Source organism: Ascaphus truei, chromosome 1 (assembly GCF_040206685.1).
Source record: "Ascaphus truei isolate aAscTru1 chromosome 1, aAscTru1.hap1, whole genome shotgun sequence".
Classification (NCBI taxonomy): Eukaryota; Metazoa; Chordata; class Amphibia; order Anura; family Ascaphidae; genus Ascaphus; species Ascaphus truei.
Window position 1 is genome coordinate 44,409,967 of NC_134483.1, and position 25,270 is coordinate 44,435,236.

Here is a 25,270-nt window from a genome sequence, read left to right on the forward strand (position 1 = left end):
GACTTTAGACTTATTTATCATTTCAATGTACATATCATTTTTTAACATAGAATAGTTCTAACATTCCTTGTTTAAGCATATACAAAGCTTCCAGGTGATCCTGACTACAAAGCACAGGAGACAACTAGCAGTGGTTTTTATCACGTAACTAGTAGGTTTTTCTTGAGGACACCAACAAGACTGTATGAGCCTTCCCCTGATATTCAGAAAAAGGCAATGATCATCATATAATCGCATGATTGTAAGGTACACTGGATGCAGCTATTGAATAACTTTATGTAATGGTTGACTGATTTATCTAAAGTTTCTTAATATTTTCACTGCTGGTGGGTCATGAACAATTGCAAAGTAATATGGTACAGCACAGGTCCTTCCACCAATGAAGGAGTTGAGCCAACCCTTACGTCTTATTTTTTGTTTTCGCGCCATGCTTGCCTTTTCGTAAGCTGGGCGGGTTTGGCTGTGTTTTCTCTTTGACGGCAACAGGCTTCTTCTGCTTTTGGTGGCTTGCTCTTGGGGATTTTAAACTCAACATTTCACAATACTTGTTGCAAAGGTGCAATGCTTTAAATTGATCAATGAAAGATACCGAGCAGTTTCCTTTAAACCCTTTGTATCTGAAATGAAGAGGGGAAGAAAAAAAAGATCACAAACTAGTAAATTTAAAGGAGGAAAGAGTCATCAATAATAACACATTTAGCAGACTTTAGGACCATTTTTTAATTTTAGCCAAATAGCAAGTGTATAAATATTGAAATAAAAACTTGAATTTTTAAATACTGTACAATATGAATATATATATATATATATATATATATATATATATATATATATATATATATATATATATATATATATATTTGATCTTATTCATTCAGACGTATTTTTGTTTCACAGTAACTCATACTCTTTGTGTAATCCCCCCAAAAATTGGTTTCTGGCAACGGGTATTTAACATGTACTAGAGACGGGGGAATGTCTTTTAATTTGCGCAGCAAATGTATTTGCAAAATGTCCCAGAAAGTTTATATTGCTCAGAATTTTGCCACTTTTCACAATTTCGCGAGAGTTTTGCAAGAAAATGACAGCGTCACAAGGTCACGTGACCTTGCACGTCGGCTTTTAATGCTTGCGGTGCTTTATGATTTTGTGACGTTTTCCATGAAAGAAATAGCCAAAACATTTCACACATCTCTAATCAGCACCCCTTAATTCAGGGGGACAAAATAAGTATCCCATTTCAATGCATTGTAAGATCTCCACCAATGAGATGAGATCAATCAAATATTGGGTCCAAAAGTCACCTTTCTCAATGACGATACATTTCAACCTCTCCTTCATCACAAACCACTGCACAGGCCAGTCACATAGGTTCAGCGTTTGCCAATTTCTATCATCATCTGCTACTATCTTACGTCCTCTATACATGGGGTGGCTAGCTCCAATCCCCAAGGGCCACCAACAGGTCAGGTTTTCAGGATATCCCTGCTTCAGCATGTGTGGCTCAGTCAGAATGACTGGGCCACCTGTGCTGAAGCAGCGACACCCGTAATACCTGACCTGTTGGTAGCCCTTGAGGACTGGAGTTGGCCACCTCTGTTCTATACATTTAAAGCAAAAAGCTCGGCATTCCTGCTATGATCTAAAAGCTTTTCCCACTCCCCTGTGCTTCAGGTAGGATCCAAGCTCACGAGTTTATTACTCACACCTGAGTTGAAGATGCCAGTAAAAATTAGGCATAATGTACTGTAGCCTGTAACAAATATACAGTAATACTTGGAGCTTTCTCTAATTAGCAATGGCTGGTTTCTAAGAACTCTTTTATGAACTTGTCCAATAACAATTGAATGGTTTTGTATGTGTTTATATTACAGTATATGTCCTTGCCTCCTTCATTCAGTCACGCTACTTACATTTTGCATTTTCACCCCTTTAATGCAAGCTCTTCAAAGCTATTACTTGGAAGTCTAATGCATTATTTCTTTTATGTTTCATGCTCTTTGTCTCTTATTTTGTGCAATTTTTTCCCCTCGTTATTTCTGCCAAAGTCTTTGTTGTTTGATTTGTATTTCTCCCAGTGTTATTTTCTTACGTTTAAAGGATCAATCCCTACTAGGATCCCATTGAATGATTTCCAGTCACATATTTAAGGATAGGGGGGGGGGGATAAGGGTAAAGAAAACACTTGATTAACAAACGCTTCTCCATTCAGAGGCCCCCTAAGAAATTCAACTTGTAACTAATTTCCTCAAAAAATGAAAGCTTCAAAATCTTTGCTATTAGCATTGTTAGATTTGTTTAGGGAAGTTAGACTTTTAAAAGTATCTTTTATGGCCAACTATGGAGGATTGCGTAGAAAAGAAGAAGCAGGCACATGGTCTTAATCAGCAGTGAATGGGTTTAATGTGCCAAGAAATCCAATATTTCGGCAGTGATACTGCCTTTCTCTTGTGATACTGCCTTTCTCTTGAGAAAGGCAGTATCACTGCCGAAACGTTGGATTTCTTGGCACATTAAACCCATTCTCTGCTGATTAAGACCATGTGCCTGCTTCTTCTTTTCTACTGGACCATTTTGGGGGCGGCAGGAGCTCCCCAGAACCAGCGCACCGGCAGCTAAGTACCCCACTATCACCTGTATGTCTGAGTGCGTGCACAACCTTCTATCCAACAATGGAGGTTTGCACCTCAATTCCCAGTTGTTAGCTGGATAAGCATAGGTATAGATTGTGTTATGTCGAGGTATTTGTAAATTTCAGGATACTAAAATAAAGCATGCAATTAATTTGTCATGTATCTGTAAGTGTCCCAGCATATCACTTAGACAATGATTCCCCAGCGGTAGATACATGTGGCATGCCAATCTTTTTATCTACCTATTTATTAAAGCCATATCACAAGCGGTAAAGCAGTGAATAGTGTTTTTATTATCAAAGGGATATGTCAGCAACATATGCAAATGAGTAATTATTCACATGAAAGGGCATTTCCTCCGGCCCAGGCTTTTTTGGGTATATTTTAATAAATGCAGCAGTTCCTTGTCTTTACGGCAGCACCATTATCTAAGCTGCCGGTCGATCCCTTCTCCCGTGATTGATCGGCGAAGATCCTGCTTCCCAGGGCACGCAATATGGCTGCCTATTTCAAAAGATGAAGCGGCCACCAATAGGGGGCCCAGGACAAAGTAAAGGAGCAGGCCCCCCTCGTTAATCCCCCAGGAAGGGGGAGAGAGAGAGGGGGGGGAGAAGGGGGGAGATGGGTTTGTGGGTGTGAAGAGAGAGAGATGGGGTAAAGGAGATAGAGAAGGAGAGAAGAGAAGGAGAGAAGAGGAAGAAAGAAGAGGAGAGAAGAGAAGGAGAGAAGAGAAGGAGGGAAGAGGAAGAGAGAAGAGAAAGAGAGAGAGAGACACACACAGAGAGACAGACACAGAGACACAGACAGACACAGACACAGAGACACAGAGACACAGACACACAGACACACAGAGACACAGAGACACAGAGACACAGAGACAGAGACACAGAGACAGAGACACAGAGACACAGACAGAGAGACACAGACTCAGAGACACAGACAGAGACACAGAGACACAGACACAGAGACACAGACACAGAGACACAGACACAGAGACACATACACAGAGACAGAGACACAGACACAGAGACACAGAGACACAGACACACAGACACAGAGACACAGACACAGAGACACAGACACAGAGACACAGACACAGACACAGAGACACAGAGACACAGACAGAGACACAGAGACACAGACACAGAGACACAGACACAGAGACACAGACAGAGACACAGACACACAGACACAGAGACACAGACACAGAGACACAGCCCGGGAGCAAAAAATAAATAAATCAGTAAATATTATCTAATACTGCACAACTGATTTATAAAAACAAAACACATATAGGATTTTTTAGAATTGCTATCGGGCAACCACCCAAAAGAACCTCAGGCTGGCAGCAGGCCTATCTTGACTATGTATATAATGGCCATTATAAACATTGACAAGATAATACTAGCCAAACTTGAATAGGTGACACAAATACATAATACTAGCAATATAGTACATGTTATAATATAAAGCCCTTAGTAATCTGAGTGGCCAGCTAGTCATGGCCAATCAATGGGCTACTCAGAGGTTTATATTTGCACATAAGGATGTTATGCTTTTTGTGTTTTATTTGTAGGCTGTGTATGTTGTTTGTTACCCAGTTTAGTGCCTAAAAGCATTAATTTGCAATGCATTGATAACCTTAGGCATCAAAGGGGTTAAATAATTTTCTGCCATAGGGTTTTGGGGAAAAAAATGCATTACTTAGCCCTATGGTAGAAAAGTGGGCTATCTCCCCCACCCTTACACTTGCACCCTAGTGCTCATTAATGCGGATATCTGTGGGTTATTGCTTATTTGTCTCCCTGTTTAGCGTTGTCTAATGCAGTTTTTATGTATAGAAATGAGATGACTATTTTAGCTCCTTACTATATGTAGCAGGGTCCCCCTGGCTACTATTCTACCCAATGGGCTGGCAGTAAACCCTGGTACTATCAGGTTGCCAGTAGTCGGTATGGGGTTTCCCCCCTCACTTTTGGTACTGCACTTGAGTGACAGCGTAGGGTGGTACATCCTGTTGTAGCTGGGACAACGGGGGGCCTGCCTTCTGGCTGTACTTAAGGGCAGGACCGCCCTAAAGTTAGTTGTTCCTTCCCCTCTGAGGAAGGCAGGTCACACAACAGGAAGCCTGAGATTGGGACTTTCTCATGTGCTCGTCCCTCCGGGGGAGAGAGAGTGTGGACCATACCTCTGACTCCGCTAGGGAGGTGGGGAAGAGCTAGGATGGCTGCGGGTGCCCTTGGCATGTAGTGACTGTCTAGGGACCATCTTCAGTGATAGCTGACCTGACAGACTGTATCTGCATGTAACTGTTACTGCAGAGTGTAGTAATAAACCCGTTCCTGTTTTGCAATATACCTCCTGCCTGGTGCGTGACTTTACTGGGGGGGGGGGGGCGGGGGGGGAGGTAATAAGTTCTACTGTGGGAGATCACCTTCAGTTCCTGGAGCCTACGGCAGATGGAGGCGCTGCACTGCTAAGGAGATATGTGGGGTATGAACCCCAGAAGCCTGTTGCCAGCAGGTATATGCACCACACACCCTGTAATGGCCCCTATCTGCGATTGGGTGGGGGAAACACCGCTACATGTATAAATTATTCTTCGTGAATACAACGGTAGTTTTACAAAATATCGAAACAATCCCGTTATCTAATACGGCCAAATGTTAATGCCCTTTAGTTACTCTAGCGATTCCTTTTCCTACTGGTGGCTTTTAGGTTTGATACACTCACTGTACATGGTTTCTCATGCGTTCATACAATTAGATGATCGTTTTGCATGATTAGAACAATCAATATAGTATACAGTACATGAGTTGTCTCTTTCCTGTAACTGTTTCACAGAACAGAATAAAGCTTTAGTAAATATGTGATGGCAGCCTGGATTATCAATTAAACTAAAACCACCTTGTGCCCCTCTGACTGCCTCCAACCCTCGTCTCCCATTAATATGGGTCTTCACATACTCAGCCTACATGCGCTACGGGGGATAAGGGAAAGGTCAAAGCTATTTCAATCATAAAATTGTAATTTAATCTCACCTACATATACACATGACAAACAGTAACTGATTTGTTTGAAATTCAGGTCTGTATTTACTTCGATACTGCAGGAAATTTGAATGAATATGGAAAAAAAAAAGTCACTATAATTTATCATCTAAATCACCAATGGATTATCACATAAAATAATGCAGAAATGGCTTGTGCGGCCAATGGGATATTTGTGAGTTAAATGTAATGGATGGCATGTAAATGAGTATGCAAATGAGTAATTAACAGCTAATTACGGTACTTACTGATTACAGAGGCCGATTTTGCCTCTGTATATAATGCCCACTATATACACAGCCAAGATAAGCCTAGCCAAACTAGATTATGGTGATGTAAAATGTATTAATATATTAAAACTAAAATCCTATTACCTGTAGGTACCCCTCAGGCGAGGATTTTAACTTACTTTTAACTCCAGTGTTAAATGTATCTTTTTATTTAATGTACATTTTTTTTAGAATCACACCGATTTTATGAAGATAGACATGTTAGTAAATAAAGCAATATATATATATATATATATATATATATATATATATATATATATATATATATAGTTAAGTTATGGTGAGTAAAAAAAAGTGACAAAAACCCTCCACAGCAAAGCAAATATGCAAATGTAAATACAACTGTATGCTCATCTGCATGTCTTAGGCAGGTCTGCAACCCCGCCTTTCCCCATTGTCACCCAGCACTTCCACTGCAGCAAGGGATTCTGGGAAATGACATGCAAATGAGCACACAGTGCCACTTTTTGCTTCAAAAACCATTTTTAACATGGTTCCCTATAGGCTTAAGCTTGCTGCATGGTCACGGTTTGAGCACAGCCAGGGTTAAGGTGCATACCCAGAAAACCACCCACAGACAGCTGTTTCGACCTTAATGGGTCTCATCAATGTGGGGTTGATTAACTGGGTATGCAAAGAAGCTAAAGGATGGGCCAACCATAATACTGAGTTAAGTTATGGTGAGTAAAAAAAGTGAAAAGAGTTAAAAATGGTTTTTGAAGCAAAAAGTGGCACTGTGTGCTCATTTGCATGTCATTTCCCAGAATCCCTTGCTGCAGTGGAACTGCTGGGTGATAATGGGGAAAGGCGGGGTTGCAGACCTGCCTAAGACATGCAGATGAGCATACAGTTGTATTTACATATATATATATATATATATATATATATATATATATATATATATAGATATAAAGTAATGTTTTTTGTGATATTTATTGGAAGGCCTATATTTGTTATGTGGATAAGTAGCAACTCCAGTCAAACCAGGGTTGCGACCACTCCGGGTTTCACCTGGAGACTACGGAATTTGGCCACGTATCTCCGGGCTACGGGTTTACGTTGTAAATCTCCGGGTGGCGGCGACATCCTCCCGGCATCTCCCCCCTGCGACTGCTGTCAATATGGCTGCGTGGCGTCAAATGATGGGTGGTGGGTCATGTCAACGGGACACTACGTGACGTCACGCGGCTCCGCGTTGCCATGACAATGTGATGTCACATGACGCATCGGTGCCATAAGGCGTCCCATGGTCATGGCACAGCAGTTGCAGGGGGGAGAGGCCAGGAGGATGTTGGGAGGATGCCGGGAGACACCACCGCTTAAGGTAAGAACTAAATGTAAAAATGTTATCTCCGGGTTAACCTTAACTAGAAGGTGGCAACCCTGAGTCAAACCCACCGCAGATGTGTGAGCTTATCTGAAGAAGGGGCTGCAAATCGAAACATCACATGTTTCTGCTCATAACTATGCAATAAATAAACAAAAATTATTGCAATCAAGACCTGTGTGCCTCCTTCATGTATAGTGTACGTATTACAGAAAGGATTCCATCTTGGGGCAAAGGGACCTCTGTAAGTATTGTGCACCGGGGGAAACCTATAACAAGAGCCTGTTGGTACTGGAGTGCCACTTTAATACCAAGAGTGACTGTTTAGTTCAAGTTTTTAGGCTGACTCGCTGCAGCAGGCTGATTAATTCATCCTAACTGATCCTTGCCTTTACATTTCAGACATACCGCATTCTCCTTTGATACTGTAGCTGCAAAGTCAGAATGCTGGCCCACATTTGACCATGCTTTTAGGTCAGCTCTGAATCATTTATGCCTGCTCTCTCCAAGCCTGTACATGGCTTTACTTCACTGTGTTGCCTTACACTTACGGTACTTGGTTCAGCATGCTGCCTTACCGGCCCCTCTCGGGCTGCCAGGTATGCATGCTGGTTCTCCCCTTCTCTTCCCCAGACAAGCTGCGCCCCTGGCCATCCTCTCTGGGGCAAGTTACGCCCTTGGCCATCCTCTCTCCATGGACAGGGTATGTCACTTGCTGTATTCTTCTTGGGGCAAGCTATGCATAGGCCGGGCAAGCTATTCCCATGGGCCCAGCCCCTCCTCTCCCCTTCACAGATTTGTTCATCCGCACCCGGCTGCTTCCCTCCCACGACTGAGCTGCCCCGCTTCGGTGTCGCACCTGGTCACCGCTATGGGTGGCTGGGCAGTGCTGTCCAGGTCACCTTAAATTCCCATCCCTTAATCATAATGTTACATCCTTTAGTATGCTCAGGGGAAGGGCAGTACGGCAGCCAAGCTTTTCATGCCAGGTTTCCTTCACAGGGTTTTTTTCCTGTCCTGCGTGCTGCTCTGCACTCTTGCGTTTATAACAATCTTTTTGGCCTCTTGCCACCCGCCCTACACTTTCTACGTTAGGGCAGCAAAGCTATCCATTCGATAAATCGTTAACATTGTTACCGATTCGTTACCTACGTACGCACAGTGGAAACCTGTATTTATGCTGTGGGGGAGTAGCAAATCCAGTCCAGGCTTTTAGTCTGCCTCTCTGCATCAGTCTGATTAATCTCAGCTGACCTTTGCCCCTTAAATATCAGACATTTCCCAGTATCCTGTGCTAGCTGCAAAATGTAAATCCACTACCCACCCCACCTCCTCCGTTTTATACGCCCATCTCCTTAGCGTGGGCCTCTTACCCTGTGACCATCACCTTCTACGCTAGAGTAGGAAACTCAAAGTTCTCAATTCAATAAATCAATAATAATTCGTTATCACTGTTATCAACTCCGTTACCTACGTACACGCACACACACGACTACTCAAGTTCAACAAAGTTTAGCGATTCTAGGCATTTGTTTCCTCACTAAATATAGAAAGGTATATTCTGTACAGGCATACCCCGCATTAACGTACGCAATGGGACCGGAGCATGTATGTAAAGCGAAAATGTACTTAAAGTGAAGCACTACCTTTTCCCACTTATCGATGCATGTACTGTACTGCAATCGTCATATACGTGCATAACTGATATAAATAACGCATTTGTACCAGGCTCTATAGTCTCCCTGCTTGCGCACAGCTTTGGTACAGGTAGGGAGCCGGTATTGCTGTTCAGGACATGATGACAGGCGCATGCGTGAGCTGCCGTTTGCCTATTGGGCGATATGTACTTACTCGCGAGTGTACTTAAAGTGAGTGTACTTAAAGCGGGGTATGCCTGTAATCTGTTTTCTAATCTTTTGTGGTCCCTATCGTACTCAGTTTTGCAAATAATCATACGCAAGTTGTAGGGATTTGTGAATTCCTAAAGTAAAGAACTGTGGATATGCAGTAATCTTCATTTCCATATTTTTCTAAAACAAATAAGAACACAAATGTGTATTCGGCGTATGTGTAAAACTAGACACATAACAAATATACATAACACATATCAAAAAGCTTTACAAAAACCTGAACTCTCTCTAAATTAACCCTATGCCTCGCAGATCCTTGATTCCGCGCACCACAAATTAAATGAGAGTGTATAACTATTGGAGTTTTAGAGATTTTTCATCACTAAGTATTGGACGTACTACAGGCAGTCCTCGGTTATCCGACACAATGCGTTACTCAAAATGGCGTTGTAAAGCGAAACGTTGTAAAGCAAAACACGTTTTCCCATAGGAACACTGTTTAAATTAAAGGTTCCGTTCCTGAATGCATTTTTAACACTAAAATACACCAAATATTTTATGCAGGCAATAAGATATGCAGCACACACATAAATTATATAATGTATATACTGTATTATATATATAATATAACATAATAAATAATATATTATATAGTATAATATAATATTATATAGTATAATATTATATATATACGCTCTTACGACGCTTTGCAACGTTGTTTATGTGAATGTGTATATATATATACACACATACACAACGTTGCAAAGCGTCGTAAGAGCGTTGGATAAGCCATTTTGGCGTTGTAAAAATGAACATAGGTATGCATTGCACAGTGTTGGATAAGCCATTCGTTGTAAAGTGAAGCGTTGTAAAACGAGGACTGCCTGTATATATATTCCCTATTTTTCCCCCATACTACTGTATCTGCGCTACTTGGATTGGAGATGTTTCTTTAAAATAAAGCAGGAATGTATTTGGCCATTCAAACATAGCTTCAAAGTCTCGGCTAAGATACCTCTCTCATGTGACTCTTTCTCAGTCACTGCTTCTTAATCTCATTTTCCGCAGTGTTCAAATAATAAGACTCATTAAATCTTCCACAAAACTCTAGGTACCAAAACGCTTGCTTTATCAAGCTCTTTCAACTGTATTCACTTTCCATATAATCACAGCAGAATCACGACTTGCATAATAATAAGAGGCGTCTCATTAAACTGCTTGTGTTTTTTCCCTGTCTTTAGAAGTAGCAAAATGTAACGCAGGTCTCTTTTCTTAGCTTCAAAAGAAAACAAGTAACTCCTAGACAACATGTAAAAACTGGTGATTTTAGAGCAGGCGTAGCAAATTACTGTTTTACCTTTAAGTAAAACATGAAAGTATTACCAAGAGCTTATTTACTAATGTCTCCTGGTTGCAAAACAGGGGCCCAGTTAGTGTAAGGCGTTGGACATAGTGCCTGTCGCCTGAGCGATCTGTGGACTCAGGGAGGCGTGGCTGTGACGTCACCAGGCTTGTTCACGCTGATTGGCTCAAACGCTCACGTGACGCGGCCGACGCACGAAAAATCTATTATTTGTTTGTCTCTTTAAAATCCTGCTGCACCATCATGCTTCCGCACGCGCCGCATCGCGCACAGTCTGGCCGGCCTGATTGATTTAATGGTACCGCGCATGGTATTGGGCCCACTATGGCCGCAGCCTAAGAGTATTGCACAAAACAACGATCAATATCATTATAAATACAAATATAGGATGAGTACAGTATGTTACTCAAGTAAATTAAACCTAGGTTGGACTCAATGGACATATACCTTTTTTCAACTATGTAACAACTCCATAATACCTTACCCAGGGCTGCCGACAGGGGGGGAAGATCCGGGACAACTGTCCTGGGCCCAGTGGTTAAAATTGGGTCCCACCAGAGGTCTGTCCCATCTTCTGCGCCCGGCTGCCGGGCCTCTGATTGCGGCGTGGCCCCAGTTGCTGCTGCAGCAGCCAGTCAACGCCAGACCTCCCTCCCCACCGGTCAATACCAGAAATAGGGTTTGCACGGAAGCCGGGGCCAACTTCCTCATCTGCCTGCGGGACCGGCAGGGCCCCAGAGGCCTTCCACCTCCAAGGTACATTTTTGTGTGTATATTGTGATGGGGGGCGAGGTATTGTGTGGGGGGGGGGGGAGGGAGGAGGGGAGGGGGTATTGTGTGTGAGTATTGTGGTCGAGTTTTATTGTGTGTGTATGTGGGGAGGATTTGTGTGTGGAGAAATTGTGTATGAGTATTGTGGGGAGATATTGCATGTGGGTATTGTGGGAGGGGTCAAATTGTGTTTGTGTGTGTGTTTGGGGGGGAGGGGAGAATTGTGTGTGTGTGTGAATGGGGGGGGGCGGGGAGAATCGCGTGTGTGTGTGTGGTGGGTGGAGGGTCGAATTGTGTGTGTGTGGCAGTAGTGGAATGACTGAGAGGAGCATCGAGTGATAGACTGGAGGGAGACTGTGAGAGGAGAGGAGGAGAGATTGTGAGAGAGAGAAGGGAGGGGAGGGAGGAAGAGTGCACTATGGGGGTGTGATCGAGATGGGGGGAATAGACATTCATGGGGGAATGTGAGTGGGTGAGAGAGCGAGGAGGTAAGAATGAGGCGGGTGGGGTCTTATAAGGCACTGACAAGGGGGGCTCCAGTTGGAAGTCTAGTCCTGGCCCCCCGAGAAAAGCCACAGCCCTGACCCTACCCCTCTCTCATGCCATCTGTCTCCCTGTGTTTGAATATCTCATTCCCTTTTATTTCTGTCTCACTGCCCTCTCTCTGACCTCTCACTGCCCTCTCTCTGACCTCTCACTGCCCTCTCTCTGCCCTCTCTCTGCCCTCTCTCTGCCCTCTCTCTGCAATATTTCTTAAGGCAACATTACACCCTAAAAAGAATGACAATTCTTGTGGTACCAGTTACATTTTAGCATTTTCACTTTCACTTGTAAAAATTGAATGGGAGATTATTGTTTAAATACTATTTTATATTTCTAATTAATTCTGACTGAATTACGTATAGAATGTGAGCAATGAGCATATCGCAGAACTTGCTACATATACAGTAACACACTTCTAAACAGATTATAAATAACATGAAATTACTCTATATTCCTAGGTTGCTTATTCTGATATGTAAAAAAAAAATTCAAAAAAATAATTCAGAATGACCATAACAAAAGTGGAAATACAGTGTCCATTTGTCTTCCATTGTGTTATTTTTCTCCGCTCTTTTTTGTTCATTGTACTACCATATTGTGTCCTACTTTAGTGCATACTTCGGTTGGCTACACCTGATGCTGCATCTCTGCGCCTTTTCAGTGAGCTAGAGCAATGGGAACTCAATGATGGCAACACAGAGCAATGCCAAGGAAAGAATGTTGCAATGTTACATTCTGCTGTGCTCTGCCTTTGCAGAAGCCACAATTAGACTACAAAGCATAAGGTTGGCCGGTGTCACAATGCGTTTGACATTTGAAAAAAAAAAAAAAAGAATATTATTATCACTCACCCTTTGGCCATCGTTGCTATGCCAACATCTGTTAACTTCATTCCAACACCTACAGAAAGAAAATATGTACAGTGCTTAGCCTTTTGAATCCTTAAGTCTCCTCACAAAATCGATTAATGAATTTAAATTCAGTATTGCTGGAACAGGCCATACATAAGGTGCTTTTTTTTCTTTTTTAAACAGCAGCAAGCGAGAAGACGGCGGGGTTATTGCGCCATTTCTCCAGCCACAGGCTTCAATAACGTTGGCTACATCTGTGATATACTTACGTAGACCCAAGTTTAGCAAGTGCTGCCAAGACTTATGGCACATTAACACCTATTCATTTCTGGTGCTTTAAGAGCTAGCATTGCTTAGTACAGGGGTGCACAAACTTTTCCCTCTGTGCCCCCCTGCATGCTGTTCCCCCCATGCTCGCAGCCCCCCCCCTTACCTTGGCTCCGGCATCAAATGACGCCGTGGGATCATGTGACGTCACCATGTCCGTGCCATGAGACGCGTCACTGGAAGCCAACATAAGGGAAGTTACAGAGGCCTCGCGTGATCCACGGCATTTCATTTAAATGCCTTCGGGGATGCACGGTGCCTCTGTAACCGCTGCGCCCCATGGAGAATCTCGCACCCCCCTCCCCCCCGGGTGGCATGCTCCACAGTTTCCGCAGCCCTGGTTTAGTAAATATGACCAATAAAAAGCTATTGCACTAAGGCAAAGTTATAGCAAAAGGGAGGCAAAGATTTGACAAGAACCCTCCACCGTATAGTAAATAAAAATACGACTTATGACCACATTCATGTCTCTTACAGGTCTGCAACCCTGCCTTTCCCCGTGATGTCTTTGCATACAATGATTTCACTGCAGTCAGGGATTCTGGGAAATGACATGCAAATGAGCACACAGTCTAACCTTTTGCTTTTGTCATTAGCTTTCACGTGGCTAAATAAGGCTAATAATATAGTACGCGCAAGTGCGCATGCAGGCGCACGTTTAGTTTCTATAGGGCAAGCGGTGACGTGTATGGCTAGGGGGTGTGGCTCTGACATCACAGCATTAGGCCGCACTGTGATTGGGTCACAGCGTCATGTGGCACGGCAACAGCGCGAAAATACTAATTTTTTGTATTTTCTCTGACCTGCCGCGCCACCGCTCACGGCCGTGTACGCGCGTCTTAACTATAGCAACGTCAGCCTCACACAGGCAATTATCATTGACACGCACGGTAGCGCACACACTATATTACAGGCCTAAGTTTCCAACTGACAAAGTAGAAAAAGATTTCACAACCTTGTATTTTCATTGCAAGTGAAACAATGAAGGCGCAAATAAGTAAAACAAAGATCAGGGCAGCACATCTACTGTATATATAAAAAAGGTGTGTGTGCCAAGCATGTGCATTTTATGTGAAACATATTTGTCTTTTGTCACAGAAATTGTATTTGTGATGGTGATGTTTTTAATTAAAAATCAAAACACAATTTCAGTGACAAAATGCAAAGAAATGTGACTTAGAACGCGTGTTTGGGTTACAAGAATGCATGTAAGATTGGGATACAAGAATTAGGGACTTTGCATCCCAATGGTCTTAATCGCCATTACGATCTGACGGGTTTCTGAGGAATGGACTTCATGCGGTTTAGGGATGCCTGTGTGGGTATTTTTGGGGCAATGCAGAATGGGAGAGCGGCGTTTCACACGGTGCTTCCCCGTTGTGTCGACCAATAACATTATGCTCCCTTGAGTCCATGTACTTGACATGTGCACCCGTTCTAGCGTGGATTATTCATATGACCAGCCAATTGGGTTTCCCATATATTTTCGTGTGTGTTTGAAGTGTTCTACGTGATATTATTTGAACCCGTTGTCTCTATCCATACCTAAGCTGCTGATGCCATCCCTGTGTGAGGATACTTTATTAGCTCTCCTGGACTGGTCTACAATCTGTGATTGCTGTATGACTACAATTTAATTGGTTATATCTCATTATGATTGCTTAATATTCTTTCCTCTTATGTTTACCTTGCCCTGTTTATCCTTCCCTCTTGTTTGTTCTCCCTATGATATCCCCCTTTTCCCCTCAGCCATTTATTCATCTGTATATTGTGATTTTTTTTCATGTTTATCTTCTTTTACCTCATGTCTGCCTATAGTGGAAGGGCATTTTTAATACGGGCATTTAGGTACTTTTTGAGTACAGTTATGACACCTAGGATGTGGAGTGAGGGAGACTTATTAGGTGTGAGTACGGTCTATTGTGAGGCTATTAGACCCAGTGAGGTGGTATAAGTGGTTGCTTTAGCACCACTCTTTGTTTATTTACATTGACAGCGAGTGACGTCACTGCATTCAGACCCCCACATCACTGATGTTTTGAGCCCTGCGCATGCGCAAAGCTATTCATAGCAACGCTGGGTGTCAGGGACGCCAGCGGGTCTCCCCACCAACATTTCTATGCGGTCGGCAGTCGGAGGGGTGCTGGAGGCAGTAACCTTACAAGCTCACAACACTACAGTATGAATACTTAGTGAGTGTATTTACTTATTCTCCTGACATAGTGCGATTTAGGCAGTGAGGGTAGTGTGTGTCAGCTTGTAACTACTGCGCATGCTCAGCAGTAGCATTTTGACAACCAGTATTGATTACACAGCTGATTTAGGTTGAACCATCTTGGTTTTGGCACCGTTTGTCTGTGTGTCCCTCCTATATATTCTGTTCCTGTTTCATTGACTGAACAGAGCTTGAGAAAAGACCTTGTGGTCTGAAACGTACGTTGCTCTGGAGCATGTTGATTGCCTGATGATTTATTGATATTAAATTACCATTTTTCTATTGAGTGTGCTGCGGACTTCCTATTTTTTTTATATATCTATATATATATATATCTATATGCTATAACACTTTACATATATAAAAAGTGGGCGCAGGCGATGATGGGAGGATATGAAGTGGGTGATTGGTGGGGGGATGTGCAGGAGATCAAGGTAGGATGTGTAGAGGGATCTTGATAATTGGGGAGTGCACAGAGTGTGGGGACTGTGTAGGTCAGGGGAGCGCAAACTTTTTGTGCTGCGCCCCCCTGTCTCTCTGCCCACAGCTCTCGCGCCCCCTGCCTTCCTTCAGCCGCGACAGATGACGCTGCGTGGGCGTGTGACGTCAGGTCACATGGTGCCACGGCATTGCCATGGCGACGCAACACAGACTGCTGAATCCCGGTAAGTAAACAGTTGCAGGGGCCTCACACGATCCCCCGGCATTTAATTTAAATGCCTGGGGGAAGAGTGCGGGGCCTCTGCAACTGCCCGCGCCCCCCCAACACAATCTCCCGCCCCCCCTAGGGGTCGCGCCCCCCACTTTGCGCACCGCTGGTGTAGGTGATCGTGGAGGATATGTGGGTGATAGGGATATAATTTGAAGGATGTGCAGAGAGATGTGAGAAGAGCAGATGGGGCCTACAGTAGCTTGATGGCAGGCGTTGTAGCTGGCCGGTATGCGATTAAGCTCTCACGTATAGAGGCACAGCTGGTTGGTACTGTATGCGATTAAACTTGCCGGTATAGAGACAGAGCTGGTCGGTATGCGCTTAAACTTGCCGGTATAGAGACAGAGCAGGTTTGTATTGGTGGAGGAAATGTGGACAGAAGATAACAATGCCCCATATTTGATGAACATGTCCTCTGATTTCACCTTAATGGTAAAGGTATTCAGTAAAATTAAATTAATTACAAGTCTAGAAGTACCTCAGTATCCATGGGTGTTTCTATTGAACACGGATAGTATAGTAGATTATAAATTAATGAAATCTCGAGTTCTTCACCTCTTAAATGCTACAAGGTGTAACATCCTGATGTTCTGGAAACAGGTTTCTGTTCCTTCCATAGGGGATTGGATGAGTAGAATATCAGATGTTTACAGTATGCTATGTAGAGGACAACCCATTACGTTAATGAATGTCAAGATAAATTTGAAGGGATTTGGTCTCCCTGGACCCCGTTTGGTAATTTGCAAAAGAAATAGGCAATCACTGTCAGATGGTCCCGGAAAAGAGCAGAACAAGGTCATAGGGGCTTCGAAGATCAACAGAATTGCTTGGCATAAGTTTACTCTTAAAAAATCTTAAACGCAAGAAGATGTGTGTGTACAAATGCGTGTATAGATGTCCCACCCCAGTTAGCGAAATCACAATGGCACACCTTCCGGCTGTGAGCATAATGTTGGAGCTTAAATCACCTTTAGTTTTTGTTTATGTCCTATCGCTTAGTTTTAACTTTAATTTTAGTTCTGATAGCCGCAAAATGTTGCCTACTGTACAGTATGTCGTCACCTAATTAAGCTGATGTAGCCAGGTCACCCTTTGTTGCCCTGCACCCCCATCACCTTCATATGGCCGTGATCGATGGCGGGTGCTGCCGGAGGCAAGCGGCAGACCCGACGGCCCTTCCGGAGGATGGGGGCCGAGCAGGGAGCGCTTCGGTGCTCCGTAGGTCCCCGGTGGCTTCCGTGAAGGGCGCCGCCATGTTGCGCAAGTTCGTGCATGCGCAGTGAGTGCCGGCGGCCCCAGAGAGTTGCGCATGCGCAGTGATAAGCGCGCGAACGCTAGCCTACCAGGGAAGACTCTTGGAAGGGACTACAAGACCCATAAGCCTCAGCAGCACCCCATGTGACACCAGGGAGCCAATAGGGCTACAGGAGCTCCCTGCTTGCAGGAAATGGATACAATTCGCGGGTTTTTAGCAGCGAGGCAGTCGGTGACCGGTGCAGCTAGGGGAAGGAGGTAGGGTGCAGGAGTCAGTGACTCCCTGCACTAGGCCAGCAGCCCCTTAGGCCCCAGACAGCCCTGAGCCACCAGTAGTTGTGTTGTTTCAGGGACAAGCCCCAGGTTAGGGATCCTGCCCCTTAGTATTCAGAAGTTAGTTAGGGACACAGCGGACGCTGCGCGTCCCTCAGAGGTCTGGGCTCAGACCCACATATATATTATATGTAAAGACTATCTTACCGGAGGCCACGTCAAGCAGTGACTGCGGCCTGCCGGCAGCAACCAGATTCCCGCCAAGTTACAGACGGCGCGGAGCTGCGATGATATTATCCACGCCGGAATTCACCCCACGCGTAGCAAGACATCACGGTGGATCCAAACCCAGTGGTATAGCGGCACCCATGGCTGGAGCCAGGGCAGGTATCGTTATAAAGTGCACCAACAGAGTACTCACACAGGACTAGTGGCTGCTCAGTCACACATATCTATCTCACGTGAAGGGACATATTGTGTGGGGTTACTGGACACAGGGTGGGATCACCCGGTGGAAGGGGCTCGCGTCCTGCAAGACACAGTAGTAGTGTCTCCTCTAGAGAGGGACTCCTGTTGATATATAGTTAATGTGTTATGTTATTGATGCTGCATATAGTAAATGGTTATACCTATACTCCAGTGTATGTGATTACTGTATGCGGGTCCTGTGTAGGGTACATTCTATACTCCTAGAATCCTGCACAGGTGGAGACGCTGATCAAGAGACGTTCCAGAGAGCACCCCAGGTTCCCAGCAAGCGGAGGCTCAGGCCCCTGGTGAACCTGCAGGTATACGCACCACACCTGGTAACACATAGGTTCCCCCTCACACATACTTTATATGCGGTTTGGGTGGGGGAATACCCGTTACACTACATTTCAAGAGTTGGACTAATTGTGCAAATAGCCAGAGTCACAATAATACATTATTCAAACTAAAAAGGATAGAACGACCGCTCACTTTAACATGGTAGATTATTTGAACTTGCTTACATGTCTGACAGGTTTACAAATAATCATATCTTGCACTTCTTGCTGATATGAAATACAAAGCATTAAATTACAATAAGGCATGCAGTGTATTCGATTACCTTGCATATCAGTGACAAGCAAATTTCCATTGGTCTTCTCATAGACCCAGTGCTGGAAAGTACAGCATTTCTGTCCAGCTTCTGAATCTTTTCTCATAAAGTTGATTTCCTTCCCATCCTTAATAGAATATTTCACAAAGTCCCCTATGAGCTCCTCCTCTACTGTGGCATACGGGATATTATTTGCAGGACGGTGAATAAGAAAAATCGGAATTACCCTAAAAAAAAGTCAAATTCAATTTAGTAAATAGGCAAACATTAAGTAAATAAGTGAAATTAAATAAAATTTCTGGCGTAAAATTGAGACACGGGGATCTCGTAGGCCGTGCTTATAGTAGCGGCGACGGCCACATGAGAACGAGCCAATTAATTTCCTCCTGGTAGAGCATGAGAATGCGAGCCTCAATATACTTATTTCGGTTTTTTTGCTCCGTTATTAAAATGTCAGAAATGTATTTCATAGCTTGCCTAGAATATAAAGCAGCCTCGAACTGATGACAGTCAGGGACAGGTGCATATCCCAAACGCAAGTCACAGACAGGCAGAATTTCCACCAGCCTTCCAACATCTGACTTGCCTGAGAACAGCAAATCTTTCGTGAGCCCTAGGTATTATGAAAGCCGCCATCTATTACGGCAGACTTTACCCAGCGTGAATGTTTGTTTGTTTTTGCAGTGGGGAAGAAAACCCCTGGGGGTCTATGTACTAGGCGGCGCCAATAGCATTTTTCGGAGTAAAATGAATGCCTGGGAAGCTCAAATTGAAATGCGCTTGTGCGCACCGATGTACTCAATTATTTCTCTCAATGTGTGTTTCGAGCGCCAAAAATGGTTTTAGTCAGATATTTTGGCGCACAGTCATGGAATGCACTTGCAGCACAGATGTTAATGAAATGTGCTGTAATAAAAGAATAGAATCTGCATGCCAAACAAATAAGTAGAATGTGTCAAAATCATCCGCCTGGTTGAACCTGGTGTGAACCCTAAAAAGTCTGTTTCTATTGTTTGCGTCGGAATTAAGATGCTTTGTATTAACCACATATTTTGAACAAAATGTGTTATTTTCACAGTGTGGCTATTAAATAATATAACATTAATAATGAAATCGTAATAGATCAATACAAATATGCACAATTCTGTTTTCATTTAAATTGTATTCATCAGGCATTTAACCTGGCACGATACTTACAAATTAATTTAAAGTAATGAACTACTGTATGTGACCTATGTATGAAGTCACACAATGTCCTTTATACACACGAACGCACATTATATGAAGGTTTATACTGTACTGTAGGCCAGAAGGTGTTGTTTATTGTGCTGCTTTTGCCTCAGTTATGAAACCAGGAGACTTTAGTAAAAAAAGAAATAAAAAAAACTTTCACAGGGGTCTTTTCACATTCCAGTCTTGAAGAATATGCTAGTTTTTCTGTGCCAAAAGTTACAGTATTTCTACTGTTTCTGCTTATTTTCACATTGTTGTCCTGAGTAACCTTGTAATACAAAGGGTCGTTCTTGTCAAATACTATTTTAATTCTGGGAAATGGATAGTGCGTTTGAGCGGAAATTGCCTTTAATATAATACATTGTAACAAATGACAATAAATTAATTATAGTCTTGTTTTCTGGCTTATATTTTATGACTGAATTTCTGAATAAATAGCATACAGTATTTGTAGAGTATGTTTACAGAGACTCAGATGCAATGAAATACAGTGTTGCTTAGCGATGGCTGAAGTTGTTTCAATATTTATAGAATCGGATATATGTGGCCAAGCTTGTTCATAAGAATTTGTGGACATAAAACAAATTAATTGAACATTTTTATATATGTACCCGGTATTACAGTACACGTTTTTTTTTTTCAATTCTAGATGGATTTAAGGTGCACCCACACACATTTTTGACACATTCACCAAAATACAATTATTTAACGAATGAGATTGATAATAGGAATCAGTCATTCAATTTGAGACGTACATTTGTCTTGCTTCACTCTGCATTACAGCGAGTATAAATAGAGGAACAAATTGTTGAGAAAATAATATGAATAACATTTCTTTTTTAAATTAAGGTTGCCAATCTTTGAGAAATTTAAATATCAAATTTCACACATGAAAACCAAGATAAATAAAAACACAGATTAAGCTGTTTTGAAAGTGCTAGAAGGCAGTGACAGAATGTAATCATGTTTAGCATAAATGATCAGTGTATTACAGCTCAACCCCTTTATAACGCTGTGCTGGGGGTCCAAAGAATCACATCGCGCTATAAGCGGATCGCGTACAATTGTATGCGTTGTACAACAAAGTATTTACCAATAATCATGTTGTAAGTATTCATAAATACGAAAATTGGGAGCCACGCTTGCATCGCGTTATAAGCGGATCTGCGTTGTAACGGATGGCGCTATAACGGGGTTGAGCTGTATTTTAAAATGTGCAAAAACAATGCGTTTTTGTATTGTGCACCACTCATGTTTATCTCCATTATAAACACATATGCTTGGAGTGACATCACTGGTTAATATACTCCATTTACAGTACCACTTACTCGGGCACTTTTCCAAAGTGTTCGAACTGTTCTGCTTCTGACGCGTAAATCTTAGCATATTCCCGTGCAGTATTTTGTACATGGCATTCCTGCAATACAAAGTCAAACGAATATAAACATGACAAAATGTTCATGGTATGTTTGTGATTCTAGGCATTATAAGAACCTTATTCTACAGGTACTGTATATGCACTGAAGCAGCTGTTTGGGGCGTTTTTGACCGAAAATTCTGATTGCCTTTAATTGGGATTTTCAGCTGAAAATGTCTGGAACGTTCACTTCGCTGGATATACAATTACCCCCTAACTCTTCTTTGACTAAAAAAAAAATTAAAACAAATGGATACATGAAAGTGAAGCATGATATTATGATAGGGGTGAGATGTAGCTTCTTACACAGGACATACGAAGAACAAGCGCCCTAAAAAACTTTTACAATACAAATGTTCATATATCGAGTTTATTATGTGTTGGGGCCTTTGTAATAACTAAGCTTTAGGCCACAAGAGGGCTGGTATTAGATAATACTGTGCCTGTGGCCAGTAACATGGAACATATTTATGTTTAGTTCCATCCAGCACTAAAAGACTACATTCATGCTAGAGCAGAAAGAAATATCACCTGTACTGCAAGCTTGTAGTTCCTTTGAACAAGTTCATCACTTGTTTTGGTTCCATATGCAATAGCATTGTGCACTTTCAGAACACATAAATGACCAGGGCTAAACAAAGGCAAAAGGCCACACATGACTTTACTCCGAAATGCCTTCCTGTGAACTCCTTCTCCAAAGTGTAAGTCTTCTGTTGCTATCCTTCCATGTAAGTTTCCTCCAAAGTACATATCACTGATAAAATCTTCTCTGAACAAGAGCTGGTTGAATTCAATCTCTTCACCACCTAATAAATGATGTTAAAAAAGCAAGAAATTAGTACACAGAAAATCTCACAGCTTAAAATATCATTACAATAATTAGCTTATCTCTGCAGAAAAGTGCTGAACAGATATTTTTTTTTTTACAGATTGATACGTATTTATTGCGTGTCCTGATTTATATTTAGCACTGTCATATTTATAATAATTCTGTGTATTCCGTCATTAGAAGTCTACTACCTTTAAGCAAAAGGAATACCTACTGTTGTATTTATCTTATGTTTGTCTATTAAAATCCCGATTTTTTTTTAGGCAATGCAATAAATTAACTGGAAACAGGTGTTCGAATTTAAGAGTAGCAATAATATTCAACAATCTTTCTGTAATAATATATATAACAGTTAGTTATACCCAATGTATTTTAATCAATTGCAAACAGAAGGTGTGTTTTTAGGGTAACATTTATTGTTTTTAGGGTAAAATGTATTTAACAATATATGTAAAACAAAACACTGCACACAATGTGTTTTAAACAGTAGCTAAAACTCTAGGGGCCATATTTTCTAAGTAGTGCTAAACCTTAAGGCACCTCAGGTCATACATACTAAGAAGTGCCACTCACAGGAAGCTGTCCATATTGGAAAACACCATACTGTCCTTTCATGCGAATGAGGCATGAAGGGCCATATTTACTATGGAATGTTATTTTCCATTATTGCCACATGTATTATGGCTGTAAATCACTATGTACATGGGTAGCGCTATATAAATAAAGGTACTGTATACAAACAAGGAACACCCTCTGGACTCAAAAACAACTTACAGAGCGTTCACATTCTCTAAGGGGTCATATGGAGTAGCAAGACTTAGTGAACATGACACTTTAGGATGCAGCATGTGCTTGACAGTTGAAATACAGGAAAACTGTAGTGAATGTTACACCTAATCTTCTCTGCCATTAATGTTACATAGTTACATATTTACATAGTAGATGAGGTTGAGAAAAACACATACAGTGGGTCCTCGGTTACCTGACTGAATGCATCCCGCAAACCGCCGTCAGTTAACGGACCGTTGGCAAACGAGTCCAATGTTAATCGGCGGCGATCACCATCGGATACGCGAATACGGTGTCAGACAATGCGTCCGGGGACTGCATTGTGCGGCTTTGGATAACGCGTTCCTCAGTAAGCGGAACATCTGATAACGAGGACTGCCTGTACGTCCATCAAGTTCAACTTATGCTAAATTTAGATGACAGATACTGCATCCTATATTTGTACTTATAGTACAGTATATTGATCAAGAGGAAGGCAAACAAAAAACTCCAGTGGAATATAATCTAATGATACAGTATCACATAAAGTGGGGGAAAATTCCATCCCAACGCCTGACAATATTGGCAATCAGATTGCTCCCTGGATAAATATCCTTCCCATGTTTACTTATTTCATATATCCCTGTATACATTTCCTTTCTATTAAAATGTTGAACCTTTTTCAGAACATATATATATATATATATATATATATATATTTTTTTTTTTAAGATATCTGCAATGTGCCGAACTCGAGCCCCTGGGAGACACAAACTGTTTTGTTCATGCGGTCATGGCAACAGATTGCCTTATCTTCCTTCCAAATAATAGAGTCCCCTACCACCACAATCTTTCTTGGTATCTAAGTATCCTTTGTCCCCGCTATGCTGTTTGAGGAACTATTCTCCTGGCTGCTAGAGGAATCAGTCTCCCCCAGCCTTGCCATTTCTGCCCCGACATTCCCAATATTTTCACTCAATATGGCAAATCTATTGGGATGGGTCAGCTCAGAGCTGGTCTGCCTCTTCCCACTGCTTCCCCTTCTAAATGTCACTTAGCTACCTACCTCTGCCTGTTCCTCACTCACAGCTCCACCATTTGCACCACTAGTCCCAGCCAGGGCCTGCTCAGTGAGCACTAAACTTCTGTGAAGATTGTTAATATTTCTCAATATTGCAAGTCTCCTCTTAAGATCAGCAATCTGAGACTCTAAAGAGACCACCTGCACACCCGTCTGACAGCAGCATGCTCCCTGGAACAGCTGCTCCAAGTGCACATACAGTAGTACATGTGGCAAAATGTGCATTGAGTGACATTTTCAATCTTGCTCATTGTTGCAACAATGGAGTTATAAGTACTAACAATTAACTGTACTTCAATATACTATACCTTGCTTCATACATTCCTTATTGCAACTCCTTCAGGTTCTAACTCCACACTAGATACATACAGCACTTGAAATAAAACAGTAATATGGTCACACAGATCAGGAAACCCCTGCAGGACTTAGCAGGCTTTGTGTTATGGATGTAAATGGCCCTTTTGATGAGTTAAGAGGAATTCCATCTTCCTTCTTTAAGAAACAATCTATCAAGTTAATTTTCACCTATTGTGTACCCTGTTCTTCAGCTTGTGATTTGGGGAGTGGCTATAGGAGACGTTATGGAAAAAAATCCCGGAATAATACTTCAGGGAAAAGAATACACTTTACATAGGAAAATGCATTATTTTAAGTGTCACCAAATACTAAGAAACGGACAGCTCAGTACAGTACATTTTAGTAGTGTGACATTTGAAGCAGATTGTTGGATTTAACAGCAATGATTCAATTTCAAGTGCTTGTATTGAATGACTAATTTTCGGAAAATAAAATGAACCAAATACTAGAGGTGGTTGATAAGCACACTCTGTTCAATACTAAAGACGTGCTAAGTGCTGGCTATTATTAGAGCAAGCATTTCACCGTGCATGTGGGAAAGATGAACACAATAATAATGCATTTGGAAAGCATTCCCTATCTCTTACTCAGCTTTTTGGACAAAGTTCAGTAACAGGCATATGTAATCACATTTCCATAGCAAAAGTCTCCCTCTGATATACTGAAAAATGTCCTTTCTAATTCTTCATCAATTATTTATTTATTCCCGTTATGAAAACTGACATTCCCGAACACAATACCTTTAATGAGATCACTGCCAAATGAATATGCTTAATCACCAAATTAACTAAACCACTCGTTACTACGTAAATGCATTTAAATATACCAGGAGTCAAATTTCGTTTCATGTGGTATAACATATCACATCCATTTGACTAGATTCAATGTACAGTATGTTGTGATTAAATTACTGGGTACAGAGCTTTCTAAACTTCATAGGTTTCGTCGTTAAGCCTACTGACAGTCCCATTTGAAGAATTAACCTACTGTATGAGCTCTGCACACTATCACTTCGTCTCTAAAGAATAGAAATGCTGGTCCCCTA

The 25,270-nt window shown here is 42.1% G+C and overlaps 1 protein-coding gene across 2 annotated transcripts in view; it reads right to left on the reverse strand.

The window, feature by feature from the left end:
* The window catches only part of ALPK2 (alpha kinase 2), a 144,065-nt gene that overhangs the window by 14,279 nt on the left and 104,516 nt on the right, over positions 1 to 25,270 (reverse strand). For both annotated transcript variants that reach the window (XM_075587205.1, XM_075587214.1), the window contains exons 7-11: positions 21,722 to 21,996; positions 21,102 to 21,190; positions 18,550 to 18,767; positions 12,679 to 12,727; positions 436 to 617 (exon numbers count right to left, since the gene is read on the reverse strand). In XM_075587205.1, the coding sequence (XP_075443320.1) occupies positions 436 to 617; positions 12,679 to 12,727; positions 18,550 to 18,767; positions 21,102 to 21,190; positions 21,722 to 21,996 (813 nt within the window). The remainder of the gene's footprint in view (positions 1 to 435; positions 618 to 12,678; positions 12,728 to 18,549; positions 18,768 to 21,101; positions 21,191 to 21,721; positions 21,997 to 25,270) is intronic.